This window comes from Somniosus microcephalus, unplaced genomic scaffold, assembly GCF_052327205.1.
Source record: "Somniosus microcephalus isolate GS21.2 unplaced genomic scaffold, FLI_Smic_1.0 scaffold1000, whole genome shotgun sequence".
NCBI classification, from domain to species: Eukaryota; Metazoa; Chordata; class Chondrichthyes; order Squaliformes; family Somniosidae; genus Somniosus; species Somniosus microcephalus.
Window position 1 is genome coordinate 15717 of NW_028226187.1, and position 26335 is coordinate 42051.

The 26335-nt window shown below is 49.9% G+C and overlaps 1 protein-coding gene across 1 annotated transcript in view; it reads left to right on the plus strand.

Moving 5' to 3' along the window:
- The first annotated feature begins 369 nt into the window (after nucleotides 1–369).
- LOC147080913 (fibrinogen C domain-containing protein 1-like) overlaps nucleotides 370–26335 on the plus strand; it is a 41360-nt gene continuing 15394 nt past the window's right edge. The window contains exons 1-4 of the mRNA XM_085981028.1: nucleotides 370–435; nucleotides 15992–16465; nucleotides 20196–20352; nucleotides 25056–25192. Coding sequence (XP_085837154.1) covers nucleotides 370–435; nucleotides 15992–16465; nucleotides 20196–20352; nucleotides 25056–25192 — 834 coding nt within the window. The remainder of the gene's footprint in view (nucleotides 436–15991; nucleotides 16466–20195; nucleotides 20353–25055; nucleotides 25193–26335) is intronic.

Genomic DNA, 26335 nt, shown 5'->3' on the forward strand with positions numbered 1-26335 from the left:
CCTCTCTATCCCCTTCTCTCTCTCTCGCTCCCTAACTCTATTTCTCTGTCTATATATCCCTCTCTCTATCTTTATCTCGCTCTGTCTATCTCTCTATATCCCTCTTTATCAGTCTGTCTATCACTCTCTCTCTAACCACCTCTCTATCTATCTCTCTACCCCCTCTCTCCCTATCTCTATTTTTCTGTCTATCTCTCTGTCCCCCTCTCTCTCCCTATCCCTCCATCATTCTATCTCGCTCTCTCTCTCTCTGTCTCTCTCGCTACCTCTCTCTCCCTTTCCTCCGAGCAGAAAAGCTGTGGTGAGCCTGGAATGATAAAGGACGGGAGCCTCTTGGAGAATTAGGCGCAGTCCCTGCTGACTCCGGGTATGGTGAACGACAGGTGGAAGAGTATGGATGGGGGTCAGCAAGACAGCCCAAAGCAGAAAGTCCAGGTAACAGGAGCATTTCTTTTCTTTTACAAAAAAAGAAAGACAGACTTGCATTTATATAGCACCGGATGTCCCCAAAGTGCTTTACAGCCACTGAAGTATTTTTGAAGTGTAGTCACTGTTGTAATGTGGGAAACGTGGCAACCATTTTGTGCACAGCAAGCTCCCACAAACAGCAATGTGATAATGACCGGATAACCTGTTTAATTTTGTTATGTTGATTGAGGGATAAATATTGGTCTGGACACTGGGGAGAACTCCCCTGCTCTTCTTTGAAATAGTGCCCTGGGATCTTTCAGATCCACCTGAGAGGGCAGACGGGGCCTCAGTTAAATGTTTCATCTGAAAGACGGCCCCTCCGACAGAGCAGCGCTCCCTCAGTACTGCCCCTCCGACAGAGCAGCACTCCCTCAGTACTGCCCCTCTGACAGAGCAGCGCTCCCTCAGTACTGCCCCTCCGACAGAGCAGCCCTCTCTCAGTACTGCCCCTCCAACAGAGCGGCACTCCCTCAGCACTGCCCCTCCGACAGTGCGGCGCTCCCTCAGTACTGCCCCTCCGACAATGCGGCGCTCCCTCAGTACTGCCCCTCCGACAGAGCGGCACTCCCTCAGTACTGCCCCTCCGACAGTGCGGCGCTCCCTCAGTACTGCCCCTCCGACAATGCGGCGCTCCCTCAGTACTGCCCCTCCGACAGAGCGGCACTCCCTCAGTACTGCCCCTCCGACAGAGCGGCACTCCCTCAGTACTGCCCCTCCGACAGTGCGGCGCTCCCTCAGTACTGCCCCTCCAACAGAGCGGCGCTCCCTCAGTACTGCCCCTCCGACAGTGCAGCGCTCCCTCAGTACTGCCCCTCCGACAATGCGGCGCTCCCTCAGTACTGCCCCTCCGACAGAGCGGCACTCCCTCAGTACTGCCCCTCCGACAGTGCAGCACTCCCTCAGTACTGCCCCTTTGACAGTGCAGCACTCCCTCAGTACTGCCCCTCCGACAGTGCGGCGCTCCCTCAGTACTGCCCCTCCGACAGTACAGCGCTCCCTCAGCACTGCCCCTCCGACAGTGCAACACTCCCTCAGTACTGCCCCTCCGACAGTGCGGCGTTCCCTCAGTACTACCCCTCTGACAGTGCAGCACTCCCTCAGTACTGCCCCTCTGACAGTGCAGCACTCCCTCAGTACTGCCCCTCCGACAGTGCGGCACTCCCTCTACTGCCCCTCCGACAGTGCAGCACTCCCTCAGTACTGCCCCTCTGACAGTGCGGCGTTCCCTCAGTACTAACCCTCTGACAGTGCAGCACTCCCTCAGTACTGCCCCTCTGACAGTGCAGCACTCCCTCAGTACTGCCCCTCCGACAGTGCGGCACTCCCTCAGTACTGCCCCTCCGACAGTGCGGCACTCCCTCAGTACTGCCCCTCCGACAGTGCGGCACTCCCTCAGTACTGCCCCTCCGACAGTGCAGCGCTCCCTCAGTACTGCCCCTCCGACAGTGCGGCACTCCCTCAGTACTGCCCCTCTGACAGTGCGGCACTCCCTCAGTACTGCCCCTCCGACAGTGCGGCGCTCCCTCAGTACTAACCCTCTGACAGTGCAGCACTCCCTCAGTACTGCCCCTCCGACAGTGCGGCACTCCCTCAGTACTGCCCCTCTGACAGTGCGGCACTCCCTCAGTACTGCCCCTCTGACAGTGCGGCACTCCCTCAGTACTGCCCCTCTGACAGTGCGGCACTCCCTCAGTACTGCACTGGGAGTGTGCCTGGATTTTGTGCTCAAGTTTCTGGAATGGGGGCTCAAACCCCACAACCTTCTTACTGCCACTGACGAGAAAGTCACAGGAAAGTAAGAAAGCACCAGCGTTAATTCTTCTACACAGCAAAGATTAAAATAATCCTTTGAACCACTCGTCGCGTTTTATAATTCAGTTATTGTTTTGCGGGGAAACATGGAGAAAACAGCGACGTTTTCGCAACAAGGAACAGCTGAACTATAGTCTGAGACCAGAAGCAATTGCTGTAACTGAATTTATTGAAAGGGGATAAAATTAGCATTGAGCAGATTGTGTGAGAGAAAGAAACTGTGATGGTGGCTTGTACATACTGAGAAATTGCCCTTTGCTGGGAGCTTCTCTGCTCTATAATACATCGCATTAGTGTGAGAGCAGTGACTGGGTAATATCGAATTCCTGTTGCACAGGGAAGATTGAAGGGGTACTGCTTCCCTTGTTGCTACATCTCCCGTCCAGGCGGCATTGCATTTGTCTGCTTGTGCAAGGCTGATAGTATCTCTGCTTTTCTCAGGCACTTTATCCCGCAGATTTAAATATGTAACCTGGGAACGGGGAGTGGGCTGAATGGACGACGTGCTTTGTCGCGGTCTGCGAGACTTCTTTATTAACGGTCTGACCAAACTCGCAGGTGAATAAAAGTATCGGTTACGCCAGAGGCAGAGCGAAGATTACATTGAAAAGACGCCCCGCACAGGCTAGAGATAAAAACCAGAAACTGCAAGAAATACACAGCATCTGAAAGAGGGAAAGGAAGGTTAGCGTTAGGGGTGGAGACTAACGAAGAATGACTCGAGCCGCTGTTTCTCTTTCAGGTACTCACCAACATCTCGTGTATTGTAGCATCGTGCAGCACAGGAGGAGGCCATTCGGCCCATTGTGCCTGTGCCGGCTCTTTGAAAGAGCTCTCCAACTAGTCCCACTCCCCCTTCTCTTTCCCCACAACCCTGCAAATTTCTCCTTTTCAAGTATCTATATTTTTATTATATATTTTAAAGTATATATTTCCAGAATTTATTATATATTGTGGCACCACTGATTTTTACTGTTTACTTTTATCTGCCTGATTGTTTAAGGTAGAGATTGTCTTTATAACACTATCTCACACTAATACTCACTATTTCACACCAATATTCACTATTTCACACTAATACTCACTATATCACACTCATACTCACTATTTCACACCAATATTCACTATTACACTCTAATACTTACTATTTCACACTAATGCTCACTATTTCACACCAATATTCACCATTTCACACTAATACTCACTATTTCACACTAGTTCACGCTAATACTCACTACTTCACACTAATACTCACTATTTCACACCAATATTCACTATTTCATACTAATACTCACTATTTCACAACTAATACTCACTATTTCACACTATTTCACATTAATACTCACAATTTTACACAATTTCACAATAATACTCACTATTTCACACTAATACTCACTATTTCACACTAATACTCACTATTTTACACCATTTCACACCAATATTCACTATTTCACACTAATAGTATTTCACACTAATACTCATTATTTCACACCAATGTTCACTATTTCACACTAATACTCACTATTACACTCTAATACTCACTGTTTCACACTAGTACTCACTACTTCACACTATTTCACACTAATACTCACAATTTTACACCAATATTCTATTTCACGCCAAAATTCACTATTTCATACTAATACTATTTCACACTAATACTCACTATTTCACACCAATGTTCACTATTTTACACTATATCACATTAATACTCACAATTTTACACAATTTTACACCAATATTCACAATTTCACGTCAATATTCACTATTTCACACTAATACTATTTCACACTATTTCACACTAATACTCACTATTTCACACCAATGTTCACTATTTCACACTAATACTCACTATTACACTCCAATACTCACTATTTCACACTAATACTTACTATTCCACAATAATACTCACTATTTCACACTATGTCACACTAATACTCACTATTTCACAATAATACTCACTATTTCACACTAATACTCACTATTTCACACTATTTCACACTAATACTCACTATTCCACACCAATGTTCACTATTTCACACTAATACTCACTATTACACACTATTTCGCACTAATACTCACTATTTCACACTATGTCACACTAATACTCACTATTACACACTATTTCACACTAATACTCACTATTTCACACTAATACTCACGATTTCACACTATGTCACACTAATACTCACTATTTCACACTATTTCACGATAATACTCACTATTTCACACCAATACTCACTATTTCACACTATTTCACACTAATACTCACTATTTCACCCTAATACTCACTATTTTACCCTATTTCACAGTAATACTCACTATTTCACACTATTTCACAATAAAACTCACTATTTCACACTAATACTCACTATTTCACACAATTTCACACCAATATTCACTATTTCACACTAATACTCACTATTCAACACCAATTTGTACAATTCCACGCTATTTCACACTCTTCTACACTATTCCATACTATCTCACTATTCCACAATTTCCATGCCATTCTACACTATTTCACACTCTTCTTCAATGTAACCATGGTTCCATGTGATTCCACACTACACTACACTATTTCACTCTATATTATCCCACACTATTCCATAGCATTCCCAGCTATTTCACATTATTCCCTGTTGCTCCTTAGTATTCCACACTATGGGATACTAATTTACACTCATCCACACCAACCCATTCTATTCTAACTGCCGCACACCATTCATCAATATCCCGTGCTATTTCACGCTATTCAGAGGAACACAGGAACAGGAGGAGGCCATTCAGCCCCTCGAGCCTGTTCCGCCATTCAATTAGATCATGGCTGATCTGTATCTTAACTCCATCTTACCCGCCTTGGTTCCGTAACCCTTCATACAAAAGTCTATCAATCTCAGTTTTGAAATGATCAGATTGACCCCCAGTCTTAACAGCTTTTTGGGGGAGAGAGTTCCAGATTTCCACTACCCTTTGTGTGAAGAAGTGTTTCCTGACATCACCCCGGAATGGCCTGGCTCTAATTTTAAGGTGACGCCCCCTTGTTCTGGACACCAGAGGAAATAGTTTCTCTCGATCTACCCAATCAAATCCATTAATCATCTTAAACACCGTAATTTGATCACCCATTAATCTTCTATACTCAAGGGAATGCAAGCCTAGTCTATGCAACCGGCCTCATAATTTAACCCTTTTATTCCTCATGATGATTCCCCCTTTCTCTGTTGCTCCCCCTGTGGTTTTCAGTCCAGTCCGGCCGATACTGGAGCAGGACGCACGTGATCGTCCCACGTCTCTCCCGAGGTAGCAACGATTAATCTAATCCAACAGCCGGAAATATTCGCCTCGCTTGCAATTTTCAAATCCTGCCTTCTCCCTGCTTGCGAAATCAATCGATAACGTTTTCCACCTTTGCAATTCAGCAGAGATCTTAACAACAACGTCAGAGAAAAAAAAACGGATGTGACATTCCTCCAGCCAACCAGCCCAAGCACAGAAGCAGAACTTCAGGATCACACCAGCCCGGAATTAATCTTGCGACAGCCGCAACACCCAAATATTAATTGCAATACACTCCGCACAGGAGCAAAGCAGAAACAAAGATGGCTGCTGCACCACCCGATAGAATTTTTGTTTTATTTTAAGCCGGATAATCAGCGTCAGGCAGATGCTGCAACTCGACTAGGGGTTGCCAACCCTCCAGGATTGGCCTGGAGTCTCCAGGAACCGAAGATTAATCTCCCAGTCACTGCTGAGAGCAACTCCCGGGAGATAAATCATGGGGCCATTAAAAATAATTCATATTCCTGGGATGAGAAGTGACGTAATAAAACTCACTACGCACTTGGTTTAAGCATAAAGCAAGGCTTTAATCAACTTATTTCAGAACATGGAAGTCTAGTTGTATCCACTGGCTCCTTGTCTTTGCAAACTGTCCCTGGCAAGCTGGGGCCAACGCCCGAGTATTTATACTCCTTGGACGGCGCCACCAGCTGGCCGTCCAGTGTTATTTCATAGGTAGTTTCTCGATGATGAGATTTATGACAAGAAGGTTGTCCTATGATCGGAGATTGTGTAGATTGTGTAGTGTATGTACCCGTCTACCTTTAAGGGAACTATTGAATGTAACCGTTCACCTTTAAGAGAACTACTTTAGGTGTGGCACTATTTGTTTGGCTTCTGTAAACTGTAATACCGACAGTGACCACACCAGTATATAAGTGTTGTGGCAGGATAACTGGGGCAGATTCGCCCTGACCTCTGAATAGTAAAGACCTGTTTGTTTGTTACTCCTGAAGTCTGTGTCGTTATTAACTGTACAACCCACAGACTTTACAGTGGCGACGAGTCCGATCGTACCCTGCGGCAAGACTACCAAAGCAAGAAGAGCGTCGAAGAGAGGCAACCGCCCTCGTCGTGCTGCTGGGAGAAAACACGAGGCTGCAGCAGGAGAAAGGTGGAAGACTTTAGCAACAAAAGCTTCCGTCTGCAACAGGCACTGACTACCCTTCTACCACGGTGCGGAGTGAGCCGATCAGCAGGGAACAAGGCGGCCGAAGAGACTGTGAGTAGGGGAAGGTGTAGAAGTATCCGGAGGATAAGGGCAGAGCACTCGACCTCGGTCGAGGGGGAGCGGAGCCGGTCAGAAGTCGGGTCCAACGGCGTCGGGTGACAGCCGGACCGCGATCGGCGGGAAAGATCCGGGCGGCGACGAAGCCGCGGAGCGCTGAAACCGAGCGTGTGGGAGAGGCAGAGCCGAGCAAAAGAGGCTGCGCGAGAGCCAGCCCAGCGGCTGAACTGTTCTCCACCAACGGGGTACCCAGAGCCGGTAGAACCGAACGTGCGGGAGTGGGAGAGAGACACAGCCGAACAAGGGGAGAGAGACTGTGCGAGAGCCAGTCCAGCGGCTGAACTGTCCTCCGTTAACGGGGTGTACCCAGCGCCGGTAGAGCCGTGCGGGCGGGAGGAAAAGACAGAGCCGAGTAAGGGGAGCTGTGCGAGAGCCAGCCCAGCGGCTGAACCTGTCCGCTGTGGGGAAAGCGTACCCCTTCCACCAGGAAGAAACGCGGAAAGCCGCCATTAGGCGGAGAAGACGACAGAGGCGGGAAACCGCCATTGAAGTGGGCGGGGAGAGAAAGGAAGAGCGGGAAACCGCCATTTTCGCGGGAAAAACCGCCATCTTAACTGCCATTGAAGTGGGCAGAGAGAGAGAGAGAGAGAGAAGGGAAGAGCGGGAAACCGCCATTTTCGCGGGAAAACCGCCATTTTAGAAATAAACAGATAATAAATAATACTTAAAGAAATACTGTGCTGCTCCAAGGAAAGGAAGATGCCTAAGCGAGGGAATAGTAACGATTTTCATTCTGAGATAGAAGACTGGGCCACGTACGTGGAACGCATCAAGATCTATTGTGAAGCCAACAAAATAGAGGAAGACGACAAGGCGATAACATTGTTAAACTCGATGGGCGCAAAGACATACGGGCTCTTGAAGGATTTACTAGCACCAGCTAAACCGGCGGATCAGTCTTTCGAAGAGATTGTGGCTGTTCTGAAGGACCACTTGAACCCCACACCGTTGATGTTGGCTGAATGATTCAAATTCTATGCAAGAACGCAACGGAAAGACGAAAGCAACGCAGAATACTTGGTCGAACTGCGTAGGCTAGCGAAATACTGCCAGTTCGGAGGGAATCTGACAGAGGCACTGCGAGACAAGTTCGTAGGCGGATTGTCCAAGGAAGGGACGCAAAAGCGCCTACTCGAAGAGAACGACCTTACACTTGACAGGGCTGTCCTTATAGCCGCATCACACGAAGCCGCAGCGAAAGGAACGGTGGAAATGCAACTAAAGGCGGCGGCACTCGGGGTGGACCAAATTACCTCGAGTACAACAAAATGCTATCGTTGTGGGAAGACAACACACGACCAGAATCAATGCTGGTTTAAGAACCAAGAATGTAGGAAATGTGGCAAACTGGGTCACATCGCTAAGGTATGCCGGTCAGGGAAGAAGACCAACAACCAAAGGAAGCCATCACAAGAAAAGTACAACAAGGTATACAAGGGGGCTGAGAAGAGTTCAGACGAACAGAATCCAGACTCAGATCCAAACGGCCAGGAGCTGGGTAGTCTGAGTATCCACCATGTGAGTAAGGAAGCTGACCTACAAACTATCTGGGTCATGCTAAAAATAGCTGGAGTCCAAGTGAAAATGGAGTTGGACACTGGATCAGCCGTATCAGTCATAAATCGAAGGGATTACCACCGGCTATTCCCACACATACCCTTAAGAGATACCAAGTTCGTATTGCAGACATACACGGGGCATAAAGTATACCCCATGGGAAAAATAAGAGTCAAGGTGAGAGATAGGGGTAAAGTACACCCAAGAATGAACTTGTACGTACTACCTGAGGGAGGACCACCACTTCTAGGACGGGAGTGGATTAAGAAAATAGACATGGAATGGCACTACCTACAAGCAATGACGAGTGAGGACTCGGTGCAGACAAGCAGCTCAGACTCTGAGCCGGAAGACGATAAGTCCAGCCCACGTATGAAAAACAAGGTTAACATGAACTCACTGACTAAGGTTGGAAAAACGATGGCGTGCATAAAGACAGAGAATTCTGAGTCTGTTCAAGTTACAGACATATGCATTACGGAGGAACACCGGGCTCGAACTCAACGTTATTTCAAAGTACGACAACAATTAGAACAATTAAGTTACCGTCTCGTACAAGAGATGAAAACAATGAAAAAGTTCTATGACACCGAATGGGAGAGTCTGGAAAGACAACAGAACCTGCTGGCTCAAGCAGAGAGCGACCATAGAGCCATCGTGACCAATTACCGATCACATCTCCCTTATGATGTTCAGGAGTTAGAATATTTGCATGATCTAGAGATACAGCATAAAGGCAAACCACGCTACACTGAGGATTTTGTTCTGCAATTGGAGACGGAGCTAGTGCAGGCAAGGTTAAGAGAAGCTGAATCGCAGTGTGCACTTAAAGAGATGCAGAAAAAAATCTTGGACATGGAAAAGAGAAACGCTTCTTTACCTGATGTGAATAATGTGGCCATGTTGCAAGAGGAGCTTATAGGGGCGAAACTGAAAGAAGCTAAGCAAAGGATGTTGGAACTTGAAACACAGAACCAAATCAGCAGTAACCAGCCAGGTCGAACAGAGAAGGAGTGCTATGGTCTACATGAGAAGGTGCAATATCTCTCAGCCCAGAATAAGGGTCTACTCACTCAGTTAAATGAAAGTAAACGGAAAATGGCTGAGATAGACTGCAAGAATAAAGAAGATTTGATGGCAGTGAGACTTCGAGAGGCAGATAGCATAGCAGCCTTGGCTGAACTCCAACAGGAAATTGCGAAAGAAGCAAATGAAGAGGAATCTTCAGGAAGCCAGGATTTTATTCCAGTTCTTCTCTACGACTCCTTACAAGCAGAGTGTGAGAAGTTGAAAGAACAGTATGAACAGGCCCAGGCTACAATTCTGGAGGGGATTAACTCGGCAACCTCCGAAAAGCTAGTTTCAGTAGAAGCATATGAACAACTAAAGGTTGAACATGAGCAAGAAGTCCAAAGGCTGCAGGAAATTCTTGATGAGCTCAAGGCCAAGACAGACTCATCGGTAGAAGTTCCATCCATAGATGAGAATGTAGAGGTGAAAGACATGGCAGAACATGAAAGACAAGATGTCCAAGAACTCATAAAAATATTGAAGGAAACCCAAGTCAAATATGAGGCGGCAATGACCGAGGTTCAACGACTTGAAGAACAAATTCAACTGGGAATCCTTTCAGTGGAAGGAAAGGAAACTGTAAGAAACACAGAGACTGTAAGAATGGGCCCTGAACATGAGCTAGGGAGCATCAAGGCGCAACTTCTTCGAGCGCTTGAAACCAAAGTACAAGAGGAAAGGAAGGTGAAAGCATTGGAGGGAAAGGTGGATGAAATGGAGAAGACTCTGATCCACAGAGTCCCCGTGGAAGAGTTAACGGTCAGCCAACTCCTTCACATGCTGAGAGACAAGACTCCACAATGGGAACACGAGCTTCAATCTTCAAAGGGAAGGAATTCGGAGCTCCCAAAAGTTACGGAAATAACTGAGGTGGCAACACAGATTTTGTGTTACAGTTTACTCTATGAAGAGTTCGTTGAATCACGTCAATGTGAACAGAAGAATGTTGAAACAGCTGCTTCAGTAGAAGGATTAAATAGCCTGATAACGCAATCCCCGATGGAAGGGAAGGTATTGAACTCACAAATGAGGTCAGTAGTGAAGGAATGGCAGACAACCCAGGAAGAGCGGGACGAAATTGAATGCATGAAGAAGTCTTTTCAAGAAAGATGTCTAGGGAAGGAACCACAGTCAGCTAACGCCCAGATGGGTAAGGAGGAAGTAGAAGGCCCTCTCGCTGGCCTAACTCAGGACGAACCCGAGTATTACCATGACCTGTTGAGTGACACTGAATATTACGAGGATCTGGTCTGCTCAGTTTGTGATGAAAACTCCCAAAGTGCTGAAATCCGGATGAAGCACTTAAGGTCTAAGGAACATAGAGAGTTGGTGGCGCTACAGCTGGCAGCCGAGAAAGGAGCTCCGAGAGTTTCAAAAAGGCAGAAAAGAAAAAGAAGAAGCAGAAGATAATAACCGTCTAAAATATTATCACTTCTACCATCTCAGGCGGGACACTACGAAAGGAGCTAAATTAGTTGAAAAACCGGAAATTATCAAGACAGCCAGTTGGTTGTAAAAGTCCACACTGCTGGTTCAACAGGACGAAAGTTCAAGCTGTTACGTCAAGAAAAAGGCTATGGAGGAGTCACGCTAGCCATGTGAACCGGCTACACCAAAGAGATGCTGTTCGGAACGAGTCAAGATCAGAGACTGAATCTATGAACTGTTCCCACCGAGATTATATCTGTAAATTGTTTTATATGAAGTTGAAGATATGTATGTTTAACGGGGACTCTGTAAGTAATAAGCTAAAAAGGGAGGATTGTAGTGTATGTACCCGTCTACCTTTAAGGGAACTATTGAATGTAACCGTTCACCTTTAAGAGAACTACTTTAGGTGTGGCACTATTTGTTTGGCTTCTGTATACTGTAATACCGACAGTGACCACACCAGTATATAAGTGTTGTGGCAGGATAACTGGGGCAGATTCGCCCTGACCTCTGAATAGTAAAGACCTGTTTGTTTGTTACTCCTGAAGTCTGTGTCGTTATTAACTGTACAACCCACAGACTTTACAGATTGGGCCTGTACTCTCTGGAGTTTAGGAGAATGAGAGGTGATCTCATTGAAACGTATAAGATTCTTAAGGGCTTGACAGGGTAGATGCAGGGAGGGTGTTTCCCCTGGCTGGAGAGTCTAGAACCAGGGGTCACAGTCTCAGAATAAGGGGTTGGCCATTTAGGACTGAGATGAGGAGGAATTTCTTCACTCAGAGGCTGGTGAATCTTTGGAATTCTCTACCTCAGAGGGCTGTGGAGGCTGTCGTTGAGTATATTCAAGACTGAGATCGATAGATTTTTGAATATTAAGGGAACCAAGGGATATGGGGATAGTGCAGGAAAGTGGAGATGAGGTCGAAGATCAGCTATGATCTTAATGAATGGCGGAACAGGTTCGAAGGGCCGAATGGCCGACTCCTGCTCCTATTTCTTATGTTATTATATTCTTTGAGTACTTCTGTTTATTAGTTATATAGAAATATTGGAAATGAGGAAAAAAAAGGCTGTTTGATTGGGTGGGGCGGTCATGTGATGAAACCTCCTGGGATACGTCCAATCAGCGCTGGCGATCCCTAAGCTCGAAGTGATTCGGATCTAACAGTGTGGGGAGCGGCCATTTTGTTTAACACGTTGCTCTTTCCTGTCAGGGCTCCCCCACCGCCCCCCACACATAAAAGGTGGTCTTCCATTACAGAGAACGTACAGCACAGAAACAGGCCATTCGGCCCAACTGGTCCGTGTCGATGTTGACGCTCCACACCAGCCTCCTCCCGCCCCCTCTTCATCTCACCCCCATCGACATATCCTTCTGTTCCTTTCTCCCTCCTGCGCTTATCTAGCTTCCCCTTAAAGGCATGCTGTGCTCCCCGTGCGTCAGCCTCGGCTGAAGTGGTAGCACTCCTGGCTCTGGGTGAGAAGGTGTCCTGGGGCCAATGTTGATTCCCTCAACCAACATCACTAAAAAAAAACCAGATAATCTCTGGTCATTGACTCATGGCTGTTTGTGGGAGCTTGCTGTGCGCAAATTGGCTGCCGCGTTTCCTACATTACAACAGTGACTACACTTCAAAAACGTCCTTCATTGGCTGTAAAGCGCTTTGGGACGTCCGGTGGTCGTGAAAGGCGCAATAGAAATGCAAGTCTTTCTTCCTTGTAGCTACGTGTGATGTGCAGCAGTTGTGAGGAAACGTTTATCTGAAGAGCTGATGTTTGCACCAAGGCACTGACCGGGATCTTTAGAAATGATTCTGTAAACTCCACCAAGGGTCCATGTCTCATTAAATTCAGCTGCAAACCAAGATCAAAAACAGAACAAAATCCCCCACATAAGCCCTCTCACTGCTTCATTTATAATATATTTGCATTCTGAGTCATTAGGTGCTGAGTAAATTTTAATTTGCATTAAGCACTTTCAAGCGCCTTCAGTCAACAAGGAATGCTTATGGTAGAATCAGATTAGCTCATTCAATCCACTGGGGACTTTGGTTTCTAAGAACAGGCTCAGATAATTGTTGACTTTGGGCTTCTCCTCCTCACCTCCATCACTTCAAAAAAGAAAGACTTGCAGTTCTCCAGCGTCTTTCACAACCACCGGACGTCCCAAAGCGCTTCACAGCCAATGAAGTACTTTTTGAAGTGTAGTCACTGTTGTAGTGTAGGAAACGTAGCAGCCAATTTGGGCACAGCAAGATCCCACAAACAGCAGTGTGATAATGACCAGGTCATCTGGTTTAGTTATGTTAGTCGAGGGATAAAGACTAGCCTCAGGACACCGGGGAGAACTCCCCTGCTCTTCTTCAAAATAGTGCCATAGGATCTTTTACGTGGATGTAATATCTCCAAATTTGCAGACGACACAAAGCTGGGTGGGAGGGTAAGCTGTGAGGAGGATGTCGTGAAACTCCAGTACGATTTGGACAGGTTGGGTGATTGGGCAGAAACATGGCAGATGCACTATAATGTGGATAAATGTGAGGCTATCCACTTTGGTGGCAAAAACAGGAAGGCAGATTATTATTTGAACGGTAATAGATTGGGAGAAGGGGAAGTGCAAAGAGACCTGGGTGTTCTTGTGCACCAGTCGCTGAAGGTAAGCATGCAGGTGCAGCAGGCGGTTAAGAAGGCAAATGGTATGTTGGCCTTCATAGCAAGAGGGTTCGAGTACAAGAACAAGGATGTCTTGCTGCAGTTGTACAGGGCCTTGGTGAGACCACATCTTGAGTATTGTGTGCAGTTTTGGTCGCCTTACCTGAGGAAGGACGTTCCTGCCATGGAAGGAGTGCAGCGAAGATTCACCAGGCTGATACCTGGGATGGCAGGAATGACGTACGAGGAGAGATTGTGTCGATTGGGCTTATACTCACTGGAGTTTAGAAGATTGAGAGGGGATCTCATCGAAACCTATAAAATTTTGTCAGGCCTGGACAGACTAGATGCAGGAAGGATGTTTCTGATGGCCGGGGAGTCCAGAACCAGGGGTCATAGTCTAAGGATAAGGGGTAAGCCATTTAGGACTGAAATGAGGAGGAATTTCTTCACCCAGAGAGTGGTGAACCTGTGGAATTCTCTGCCACAGAGGGCGGTGGAGACCAGTTCATTAAGTATATTCAAGAAAGAGTTGGATATATTTCTTAAGGCTAAAGGGATCAAGGGATATGGGGAGAAGGCAGGGACAGGGTACTGAATTTGGATGATCAGCCATGATCTCATTGAATGGCGGAGCAGGCTCGAAGGGCCGAATGGCCTACTCCTGCTCCTATCTTCTATGTTTCTATGTTTCATCTGAAAGACGGTACCTCTGACAGTGCAGCACTCCACTGGGAGTGTCGGCATGGATTTTGTGTTCAGGTCTCTGGAGTGGGACTTGAACCCACAACCTTTGGATTCAAGAGTGCTACACACTGAGCCACTGGTTGACACTCAAGGCTTCGAGGCTTAATTCCTTGGCCTTCCTCCCCACCCCCACCTTACACGGACTCGAACCCATGCAGATTTTATCCTAACTCCGCACAAAGTCCCACACCCTTGTCCACAGCGAGCTCCACCAGCAGCTTATCTCCCACAGTGTCGACTTCCAAATCCTCATGTTTGTCTTCATAGCCTGCCCTGCCCTCTCCTCATCCTACCTCTACATTCTTCCTCAGACGTTGTTTCCTGGCTCAGTGGGTAGCACTCTCTCTCTCTCTCTCTCTCTCGCCTCTGAGTCAGAAGGTTGTGGGTTCAAGTCCCCACTCCAGAGACTTGACCACAAAAATCCAGGCTGACACTCCCAGTGCAGTGCTGAGGGAGTGCAGCACTGTCGGAGGTGCCATCTTTCGGATGAGACGTTAAACCGAGGCCCCGTCTGCTCTCTCAGGTGGACGTAAAAGATCCCACGGCCATTATTTCGAAGAAGAGCAGGGGAGTTCTCCCCAGTGTCCTGGCCCAATATTTATCCTTCAACCAACATCACTAAAACAGATTAAAGATTAAAGGAGTTGATGGGGTAGATAGAGAAACTATTTCCTCTGGTGGGGGGAGTCCAGAACAAGGGGCCATAACCTTAAAATTAGAGCCAGGTCACACAAGGGTGATGTCAGGAAGCACTTCTTCACACAAAGGGTGGTGGAAATCAAACTCTCTTCCCCAAAAAGCTGTTGAGGCTGGGGGGACAATTGGGTAAGGGTATTAAAGGTTATGGAATCAAGGTGGGTAACTGGAGTTGAGATACAGATCAGCCATGATCTAATTGAATGGTGGAACAGGCTCGAGGGGCTGAATGGCCTCCTCCTGTTCCCATGTTCCACAGGCTCAATGATGATCCTGTCTTCTATAAAAGTCCCACTGCCACGCTTTTCCAACGCACTCCGGGCCGGCCTCCCATCTTCTACCCTCTATAAATCTGAGGTCATCCAAAACTCGGCTGCCCGTGTCCTAACTCACAACAAGTCCCGTTCACCCATCACCCCTGTGCTCGCTGACCTACATTGGCTCCCGGTTCAGCAACGCCTCGATTTTATAATTCTCATTCTTGTTTTCAAATCCCTCCACAGCCTCGCTATCTCTGTAATCTCCTCCAGCCTCACAACCCTCCGCCGCCACCCCCCCCCGCCACCCCGAGATCTCTGCATTCCTCCAATTCTGGCCTCTTGTGCATCTCCCGATTTCCATTGCTCCACCATTGGCGGCCGTGCCTTCAGCTGCCTGGGCCCTAAGCTCTGGAATTCCCTCCCTAAACCTCTCCGCCTCTCTCACCTCCTTGAAGACGCTCCTTAAAACCGACCTCTTTGACCAAGCTTTTGGTCACCTGTTCTAATGTCTCCTTATGTGGCTCGGTGTCAAATTTTGTCTGATGATCGCTCCTGTGAAGCGCCTTGGGATGTTTCACTACATTAAAGGTGCTATAGAAATGCAAGTTGTTGTTGTTTAAATATGAGAAGCCTAATTTATCGAATCCTCTCCTGGTTGCAGAAGCTGAGCTGTGGCTACGTGCTGTGTATGGTCCTGCTCTTCCTGGCGGTATTACTGGCCGTGGCGGTAACGGGAGCTCTCCTCTTCCTCAACCACTACCACCATGCTGCGGAGACCCCGCCTCTCATCAGCGCCAACCAGGACACGGCCCAGGCCCTGGTCACCATCGACCAGGCCGACACCTCCAGGATCAGCATCTTCGTCGACCCCAACTGCCCGGATTACAAGAGCGACCTGTCCCGGCTGGAAGGCCTCCAGTCGTCGCTGCTCGCCGCCGTCTCCAGCCGAGGGGAGGAGGTGAAGGCGTCCGAGGGGCAGGACCGGGCGCTCCTGGTCACGATGGCGGGCCAGGTGTCCAGGCTCTCGGCCCGCACGGCCCAGCTCAGGCAGGATTGCGAGGCATTGAAACTGGGCCAGGGCGGCTTGAGCCAGGAACTGAGTTCGCTCCAGTCCGAGCAAGGCCGGTTAATCGAGGTAAGGCGGCGGAATCCAGACCGTTCATGGGAACGAGGCCTCGGAAGCTCAGTTCACCCTAAAGCCTGTCAGGTCAGGCAGTAAAGTCCTGACACTAACACACATTGCTACCCACTTTAGAGGTTCCTTGGCAGCTGCGACATCACAGTCAGAGATATCCCTTTAATCGCTTTTCTCAGAGACCAGCAGAAGCTGGGGGTGTTCTCCTTAGAGCAGAGAAGGTTAAGAGGTGATTTGATAGAGACGTTCAAAATCACAATGAGTAAATAAGGAGAAACTGGCAGGAGGGTCGGTGACCAGAGGACACAGATTTAAGATAATTGGCAAAAGAACCAGAGGGGAGATGAGGAGAATGTTTTTACGCAGCGAGTTGTTGTGATCTGGAATGCGCTGCCTGAAAGGGCGGTGGAAGCAGATTCAATAGTAACTTTCAAAAGGGGAATTGGAGAAATACTTGAAGGGGAGAAATTTGCAGGGCTGTGGGGAAAGAGCAGGGGGGAGCGGGACTAATTGGAGAGCTCGACCAAAGAGCCGGCACAGGCACGATGGGCCGAATGGCCTCCTTCTGTGCTGGAAGATTCGATGAAAGATTTTCCACCACGGCTCCTTCTGTATTTACGAAAGGTCTCGTTTTCACAGTAGTAACAAGTGGCTCTTTCAGAGCAGAATGAGGTTACAATGACCACGTCATTGGGAGACACCAGCAGCTGCAACACAGGAGGGTTGACTGTTGGCTCGAAGGGCAACGTTTCAATCAAGGGTTTCAAGAGGATCAGTGGCCCGTTTTACAACTCGCCCGATATTCTCTCCCGTTGAAGACAACTGTGATTCAGTGGGTCGCACCCTCGCCTCTGAGTCAGAAGGTTGTGGGTTCAAGTCCCACTCCAGAGACTTCAGCATAAAAATCAAGGCTGACACTCCCAGTGCAGTACTGAGGGAGTGCTGCACTGTCGGAGGGGTGGTACTGAGGGAGCACCGCACTGTCGGAGGGGCAGTACTGAGGGAGTGCCGCACTGTCGGAGGGGCAGTACTGAGGGAGTGCTGCACTGTCGGAGGGGCGGTACTGAGGGAGTGCTGCACTGTCAGAGGGGCAGTGCTGAGGGAGTGCTGCACTGTCGGAGGGGCAGTACTGAGGGAGCGCTGCACTGTCAGAGGGGCAGTACTGAGGGAGCGCCGCACTGTCGGAGGGGCAGTACTGAGGGAGTGCCGCACTGTCGGAGGGGCAGTACTGAGGGAGTGCTGCACTGTCGGAGGGGCGGTACTGAGGGAGTGCTGCACTGTCAGAGGGGCAGTACTGAGGGAGCGCTGCACTGTCGGAGGGGCAGTACTGAGGGAGCGCCGCACTGTCGGAGGGGCAGTACTGAGGGAGTGCCGCACTGTCGGAGGGGCAGTACTGAGGGAGCGCTGCACTGTCAGAGGGGCAGTACTGAGGGAGCGCTGCACTATTGGAGGGGCAGTACTGAGGGAGCGCCGCACTGTCGGAGGGGCAGTACTGAGGGAGTGCCGCACTGTCGGAGGGGCAGAACTGAGGGAGCGCCGCACTGTCGGAGTGGCAGTACTGAGGGATCGCCGCACTGTCGGAGGGGCAGTACTGAGGGAGTGCCGCACTGTCGGAGGGGCAGTACTGAGGGAGCGCCGCACTGCCGGAGGGGCAGTACTGAGGGAGCACTGCACTGTCGGAGGGGCAGTACTGAGGGAGCGCCACACTGTCGGAGGGGCAGTACTGAGGGATCGCTGCACTGTCGGAGGGGCAGTACTGAGGGAGCGCTGCACTGTCGGAGGGGCAGTACTGAGGGAGCACTGCACTGTCGGAGGGGCAGTACTGAGGGAGCGCCGCACTGTCGGAGGGGCAGTACTGAGGGAGCGCTGCACTGTCGGAGGGGCAGTACTGAGGGAGCACTGCACTGTCAGAGGGGCAGTACTGACGGAGCACTGCACTGTCGGAGGGGCAGTACTGAGGGAGTACTGCACTGTCAGAGGGACAGTACTGAGGGAGTGCCGCACTGTCGGGGGGCACTACTGAGGGAGCGCTGCACTGTCAGAGGGGCAGTACTGAGTGAGCACTGCACTGTCAGAGGCGCCGCCTTTCAGATGAGACGTTAAACTGCTCTCTCAGGTGGACATAAAAGATCCCACGGCCATTATTTCGAAGAAGAGCAGAGACGTTCTCCCCAGTGTCCTGCCCCAGTATTTGAAGATTAATCTTCAGGTCACAGCTGTGAGCAACCGGGAGTAAAATCAAGGGGCATAAAATAATTTGTCTGCTTATTTCAAATTTACTTTGAAATTTTAATGGCAGTAGGCTGCTCAAACCTTCTAACAATGGTTGTAAGTTCTCACCGATCTAAAAGGGATATAAGTTGGAGTAAAGTCACTTCCGTCAGACCCAGTACAGCAAAAGTTCTTAGTTATAAAAACATCGGAAATGGTGGTGAATCGGGTTTTGGGGGGAAGGGTATTGAAGAGTCCGTTCGCTTTCTGATTGACGGCAGAAGGCGGGGTGGCACGAGTCGAGCAATCAATGGCGGGAGAGTGGGGGTGGGGTGGTTGGAGTCAGAAGGTCATGTGATGATAGGCGCAACCAGAATTGACAACCCCTACACGTTCCTATTTTTTTATTATTCGTTCATGGGATGTGGGCATTGACATAAGAAAACTACTAGGCACTTGGTCAAAGTATTAAACAAGGCTTTAATCGACTGTTTCACAACATGGAAGTCTAGTTATCCTTCACTAGTTCCTGTTTACAAAATGTCCCTGAGCAAGCTGGGCCCGTGCCCGAGTATTTATACTCTCCCTGGACAGCGCCACCAGCAGGCCGCCCAGTATATTTCATAAAACCTTTCTACATGAATGGCACAATTTATGTCAGGCGTCGCCAGCAAGGCCGGTATTTATTGCCCATCCCTAATTGCCCTTGAGAAGGTGGTGGTGAGCCGCCTTCTTCAACCGCTGCAGTCCGTGTGGTGAAGGTGCTCCCACAGTGCTGTTAGGGAGGGAGTTCCAGGATTTTGACCCAACGGCGATGAAGGAACGGCCGATATATTTCCAAGTCAGGATGGTGTGTGACTTGGAGAACTTGGAGGTGGTGGTGTTCCCATGCGCCTGCTGCCCTTGTCCTTCTAGGTGGTAGAGATCGCGGGTTTGGGAGGTGCTGCCAAAGAAGCCTTGGCGAGTTGCTGCAGTGCATTTTGCAGATGGTAATTGTAGTGTATGTGCTTTAAGTCAGAACTACTTTTTACAGCTCCTGTATACTGTAGTACCGGCAGTAACCACACCGGTATATAAAGCTGTGCGCATGCCTCTGTACTCCAGTCTAGAGATTGCCCTCCTCCAGTAAAGACCTGTTATTTGTTTATGTACAGCATCCGTGTAATTATTTATCCACTGGACCACGGATCTAACAGTACACACTGCAGCCACGGTATGCCGGTGGTGGAGGGAGTGAATGTTTAAGGTGGTGGATGGGGTGCCAATCAAGTTGAGCTTCTTGAGTGTTGTTGGAGCTGCACTCATCCAGGCAAGTGGAGAGTATTCCATCACACTCCTGACTTGTGCCTTGTAGATGGTGGAAAGGCTTTGGGAAGTCAGGAGGTGAGACACTCACTGCAGAATGCCCAGCCTCTGACCTGCTCTTGTTGCCACAGTATTTATGTGGCTGGTCCAGTTAAGTTTCTGGTCAATGGTGACCCCCCAGGATGTTGATGGATTCCAATTCTCTTCCCCACAGCTGCTTTCGGAGAGTCAGGTCAACTTGGTTAAGGTCGTGGGCTCGGTGAGCGACACACTGGACTCCCTTCAGAGAGGACAGGGAGCCATGAAGTCCCATATGAAGGCCGACCTGGTGAAGGGACCAGCCCGACCCCGGCCCAGGAGCTGCCCGAACGGTGAGTCTGACACCCTCGCCTTCGCTCGTCCCATCACCTCCTTCAACCCGCCTCGCCCGTCCTTCAATCCTCCCCGCTTTGGTGCAGCTCCCACTTCACTCGCAGCATGCGGGAGACTGAAGGCTCGAACCTTTCCCATGCTTGATCGAGAGAGAGAGAGAAAGAGAGAAAGAACGAGAGCGAAAGAGAGAGAAAGAACGAGAGAAAGAGAGAGAGAAAGAACGAGAGAGAAAGAGAGAGAAAAAGAGAAAGAGAGAGAAAAAGAGAGAGAAAGAATGAGAGAGAGAGAGAGAACGAAAGAGAAAGAACGAGAGAAAACGAAAGAGAGAGAGAAAGAACGAGAGAAAGAAAGAAAAAAGAAAGAAATTATTTCTGTAGCGCCTTTCATGACCTCAGGACGTCCCAAAGCACTTCACAGCCCATGAAGTACTTTTCGAAGTGTAGTCACTGTTGTAATGTAGGAAACGCAGCAGCCAATTTGCGCACAGCAAGCTCCCACAAACAGCAATGTGATAATGACCAGACAAACTGTTTTTTTTTAGTAATGTTGGTTGAGGGATAAATATTGGCCAGGACACCGGGGAGAACTCCCCTGCTCTTCTTCAAAATATTGCCATGGGATCTTTTATGTCCACCTGAGAGAGCAGACAGGGCCTCGGATTAACGTCTCCTCCGAAAGACTGCACCTCCGACAGTGCAGCACTCCCTCAGCACTGCACTGGGAGTGTCAGCCTGGATTTTTGTGCTCAAGTCTCTGGAGTGGGGACTTGAACCCACAATGTTGTGACTCAGAAGCGAGAGACTGCTGCCCACTGAGCCACGGCGATAAAAGTTCTGGGCCTTGCCAATTCAAGCCTGAATCATGAAATGAGGTGGGTTTAAGACAAGCGGTGCTTACACCCGAGAGGGAAGTGAGTGGGATGGACGTACTGATACGGGAGAACTGAGACAGTCAGCTAGAGTCAGTCAGTACTCTGACTGGACATCGTACTAACAGGATTGCAAAGGGACCATTTCTACCAATCATAGATATGCAATAACAACAACAACTTGTATTTATACAGCGCCTTTAACGTAGTAAAGCGTCCCAAGGTGCTTCACAGGAGCGATTAACAAATAAAATTTGACACCGAGCCACATAAGGAGATATTAGGGCAGATGACTAAAAGCTTGGACAAAGAGGTAGGTTTTAAGGAGTGTCTTAAAAGTGGAAAGAGAGGCGGAGAGGTTTAGGGAGGGAATTCCAGAGCTGAGGGCAGTTGAAGGCACGGCCGCTAATGGTGGAGCGATTAAAATCGGGGATGTTCAAAAGGCCAGAATTGGCGGAGCGCAGAGATCTCAGAGGGTTGTAGGGGCTGGAGGAGGTTACAGAGACAGGGAGGGGGCGAGGCCATGGAGGGATTTGAAAACAAGGATGAGAATTTTAAATTCGAGGCTTTGCCAGACCGGGAGCCAATGTGGGGTCAGCGAGCACAGGGGGTGATGGGTGAATGGGACTCGGTGCGAGTTAGGACACGGGGCAGTGAGCACAGGGGGTGATGGGTGAACAGGACTGGGTGTGAGTTAGGACACGGGGCAGTGAGCACAGGGGGTGATGGGTGAACGGGACTGGGTGTGAGTTAGGACACGGGGCAGTGAGCACAGGGGGTGATGGGTGAACGGGACTGGGTGGGAGTTAGGACACGGGGCAGTGAGCACAGGGGGTGATGGGTGAACGGGACTGGGTGTGAGTTAGGACATGGGGCAGTGAGCACAGGGGGTGATGGGTGAGCGGGACTGGGTGGGAGTTAGGACATGGGGCAGTGAGCACAGGGGGTGATGGGTGAACGGGACTGGGTGGGAGTTAGGACATGGGGCAGTGAGCACAGGGGTGATGGGTGAACGGGGCTCGGTGCGAGTTATGACACGGGGCAGTGAGCACAGGGGTGATGGGTGAACGGGACTGGGTGTGAGTTAGGACACGGGGCAGTGAGCACAGGGGGTGATGGGTGAACGGGGCTCGGTGCGAGTTAGGACACGGGGCAGTGAGCACAGGGGGTGATGGGTGAACGGGACTGGGTGTGAGTTAGGACACAGGGCAGTGAGCACAGGGGGTGATTGGTGAACGGGACTGGGTGGGAGTTAGGACACGGGGCAGCGAGCACCGGGGTGATGGGTGAACGGGACTGGGTGTGAGTTAGGACACGGGGCAGTGAGCACAGGGGGTGATGGGTGAACGGGACTGGGTGTGAGTTAGGACACGGGGCAGTGAGCACGGGGTGATGGGTGAACGGGACTGGGTGTGAGTTAGGACACGGGGCAGTGAGCACAGGGGGTGATGGGTGAACGGGACTGGGTGTGAGTTAGGACACGGGGCAGTGAGCACGGGGTGATGGGTGAACGGGACTGGGTGTGAGTTAGGACACGGGGCAGTGAGCACAGGGGGTGATGGGTGAACGGGACTGGGTGTGAGTTAGGACACGGGGCAGTGAGCACGGGGTGATGGGTGAACGGGACTGGGTGTGAGTTAGGACACGGGGCAGTGAGCACAGGGGGTGATGGGTGAACGGGACTGGGTGTGAGTTAGGACACGGGGCAGTGAGCACGGGGTGATGGGTGAACGGGACTGGGTGTGAGTTAGGACACGGGGCAGTGAGCACAGGGGGTGATGGGTGAACGGGACTGGATGTGAGTTAGGACACGGGGCAGTGAGCACAGGGGGTGATGGGTGAACGGGAGTCGGTGCGAGTTAGGACACGGGGCAGTGAGCACAGGGGGTGATGGGTGAACGGGGCTCGATGTGAGTTAGGACACGGGGCAGCGAGCACCGGGGTGATGGGTGAACGGGACTGGGTGTGAGTTAGGACACGGGGCAGTGAGCACAGGGGGTGATGGGTGAACGGGACTGGGTGTGAGTTAGGACACGGGGCAGTGAGCACGGGTTGATGGGTGAACGGGACTGGGTGTGAGTTAGGACACGGGGCAGTGAGCACAGGGGGTGATGGGTGAACGGGACTGGGTGTGAGTTAGGACACGGGGCAGTGAGCACAGGGGGTGATGGGTGAACGGGAGTCGGTGCGAGTTAGGACACGGGGCAGTGAGCACAGGGGGTGATGGGTGAACGGGGCTCGATGTGAGTTAGGACACGGGGCAGTGAGCACAGGGGGTGATGGGTGAACGGGACTGGGTGTGAGTTAGGACACAGGGGCAGTGAGCACGGGGGGTGATGGGTGAACGGGACTGGGTGTGAGTTAGGACACGGGGCAGTGAGCACAGGGGGTGATGGGTGAACGGGACTGGGTGTGAGTTAGGACACAGGGGCAGTGAGCACGGGGGGTGATGGGTGAATGGGACTGGGTGTGAGTTAGGACACGGGGCAGTGAGCACAGGGGGTGATGGGTGAACGGGACTGGGTGCGAGTTAGGACACGGGGCAGTGAGCACAGGGGGTGATGGGTGAACGGGACTGGGTGTGAGCTAGGACACGGGGCAGTGAGCACAGGGGGCGATGGGTGAACGGGACTGGGTGTGAGCTAGGACACGGGGCAGTGAGCACAGGGGGCGATGGGTGAACGGGACTGGGTGTGAGTTAGGACACGGGGCAGTGAGCACAGGGGGTGATGGGTGAACGGGACTGGGTGTGAGTTAGGACACGGGGCAGTGAGCACAGGGGGTGATGGGTGAACGGGACTGGGTGTGAGTTAGGACACGGGGCAGTGAGCACAGGGGGTGATGGGTGAACGGGACTGGGTGTGAGTTAGGACACGGGGCAGTGAGCACGGGGGGTGATGGGTGAACGGGACTGGGTGTGAGTTAGGACACGGGGCAGTGAGCACAGGGGGTGAGGGGTGAACGGGTCTCGGGGTGAGTTAGGACACGGGGCAGTGAGCACAGGGGGTGATGGGTGAACGGGACTGGGTGTGAGTTAGGACACAGGGGCAGTGAGCACGGGGGGTGATGGGTGAACGGGACTTGGTGCGAGTTAGGACACGGGGCAGCCGAGTTTTGAACGAGCTCGAGTTTATGGAGGATGAAAAATGGGAGAACGGGCCGGGAGAGCCTTGGAATAGTCATGTCTGGGGGTAACAAAGGGATGTCGGTTGGGAATATTTTTGTCAGTTCTTTGGTGGCCGACTGGATGTTGAATCCGCAGACAGTCTCTCTGCCTACATTAAAGACACATCATGTTCATGCAGTGCAGCGTGGGTGTTGGAACCGTGAGGAGCAGGACAGTGCCTGCCTTGCAGTCCCATTTAAAGGTGATAATTGCACAAAAATATTCTAAGCAGTGAATGTCTGGGGACCTGTGTTTAATTCTGAAGCCTGGTGCCTGTCTTCCCATCTGTCTCCATTTATAACCAATCAGTTCTTAATCTTAACCATTTTCACTCCACGCTGAGTTCTTTAATGAACTTCAGCCAGGGCTCAGTGGGTGGCACTCTCGCTTCGGAGTCAGGAGATTGTGGGTTTAAGTCCCACTCCAAGGCAAACTGGCTGCCGCATTTCCCACATTACAACAGTGACTACACTTCAGAAGGTACTTCATTGGCTGTAAAGCGCTTTAGGACGTCCTGAGGTCGTGAAAGGCGCTAGAGAAATGCAAGTCTGTCTTTCAACTCTTCGCTTTTCTAATCTTTAATAATCTTTTTCATTCCAAGTGCCCTTACGGTCATTATAAATGAGCTGACTGAGCCCTCTCTTTCTCCTTTTGGAACCCCCCTGCAGATCCTCGCCCCAGAGACTGCCATGATATCTACATGAAGGGACAGAAGGAGAATGGAATCTATTCCATTTTTCCTACTCACTATCCGGCAGGATTTCAGGTCTCCTGTGATATGACAGTGGCCGGGGGAGGCTGGACAGTAAGTAGTCGATCCCAATTTGCAAAATCAAATGTTGAATCTTATCTTTTTTGTGAAATTCCATCCTATCTCCCAAATCCCATTCCATCCTCTCTCCCATTCCAATTCCATTCTATTCCATCTCCATATTGTATTCCATCCTATCTCCCAATCCCATTCCATTATACCGATCAGTCCCATTCCATTCTATCGATCAATCCCATTCCATTCTATCTTCTAATCCCATTCCATCCTATCTCCCAATCCCATTCCATTCTATCTCCCAATCCCATTCCATTCTATCTCCCAATCCCATTCCATTCTATCGATCAATCCCATTCCATCCTATCTCCCAATCCCATTCCATCCTATCTCCCAATCCCATTCCATTCTATCTCCCAATCTCATTCCATTCTATCTCCCAATCCCATTCCATCCTATCTCCCAATCCCATTCCATTCTATCGATCAATCCCATTCCATTCTATCGATCAATCCCATTCCATCCTCTCTCCCAATCCCATTCCATCCTATCTCCCAATCCCATCCCATCCTATCTCCCAATCCCATTCCATTCTATCGATCAATCCCATTCCATCCTATCTCTCAATCCCATTCCATTCTATCGATCAATCCCATTCCATTCTATCGATCAATCCCATTCCATCCCATCTCCCAATCCCATCCCATCCTATCTCCCAATCCCATTCCATTCTATCGATCAATCCCATTCCATCCTATCTCCCAATCCCATTCCATCCTATCTCCCAATCCCATTCCATTCTATCATTCAATCCCATTCCATCCAATCCCAATCCCATTCCATCCTATCTCCCAATCCCATTCCATTCTATCGATCAATCCCATTCCATCCTATCTCCCAATCCCATTCCATCCTATCTCCCAATCCCATTCCATCCTATCTCCCAATCCCATTCCATTCTATCGATCAATCCCATTCCATCCTCTCTCCCATTCCCATTCCATTCTATTCCATCTCCATATTGTATTCCATTCTCTCTCCCCAATCCAGTTCCATTCTATTTCCTCAATCTCAATCTGTTTATATGTCCGCCCACTGATATCACTTAGAATCTATTTCTAGTCATTTCCAGGCTCAGGGCTCATTATTTTCCAAAAAATACTCCCAGCTGGGGTGGTCCTC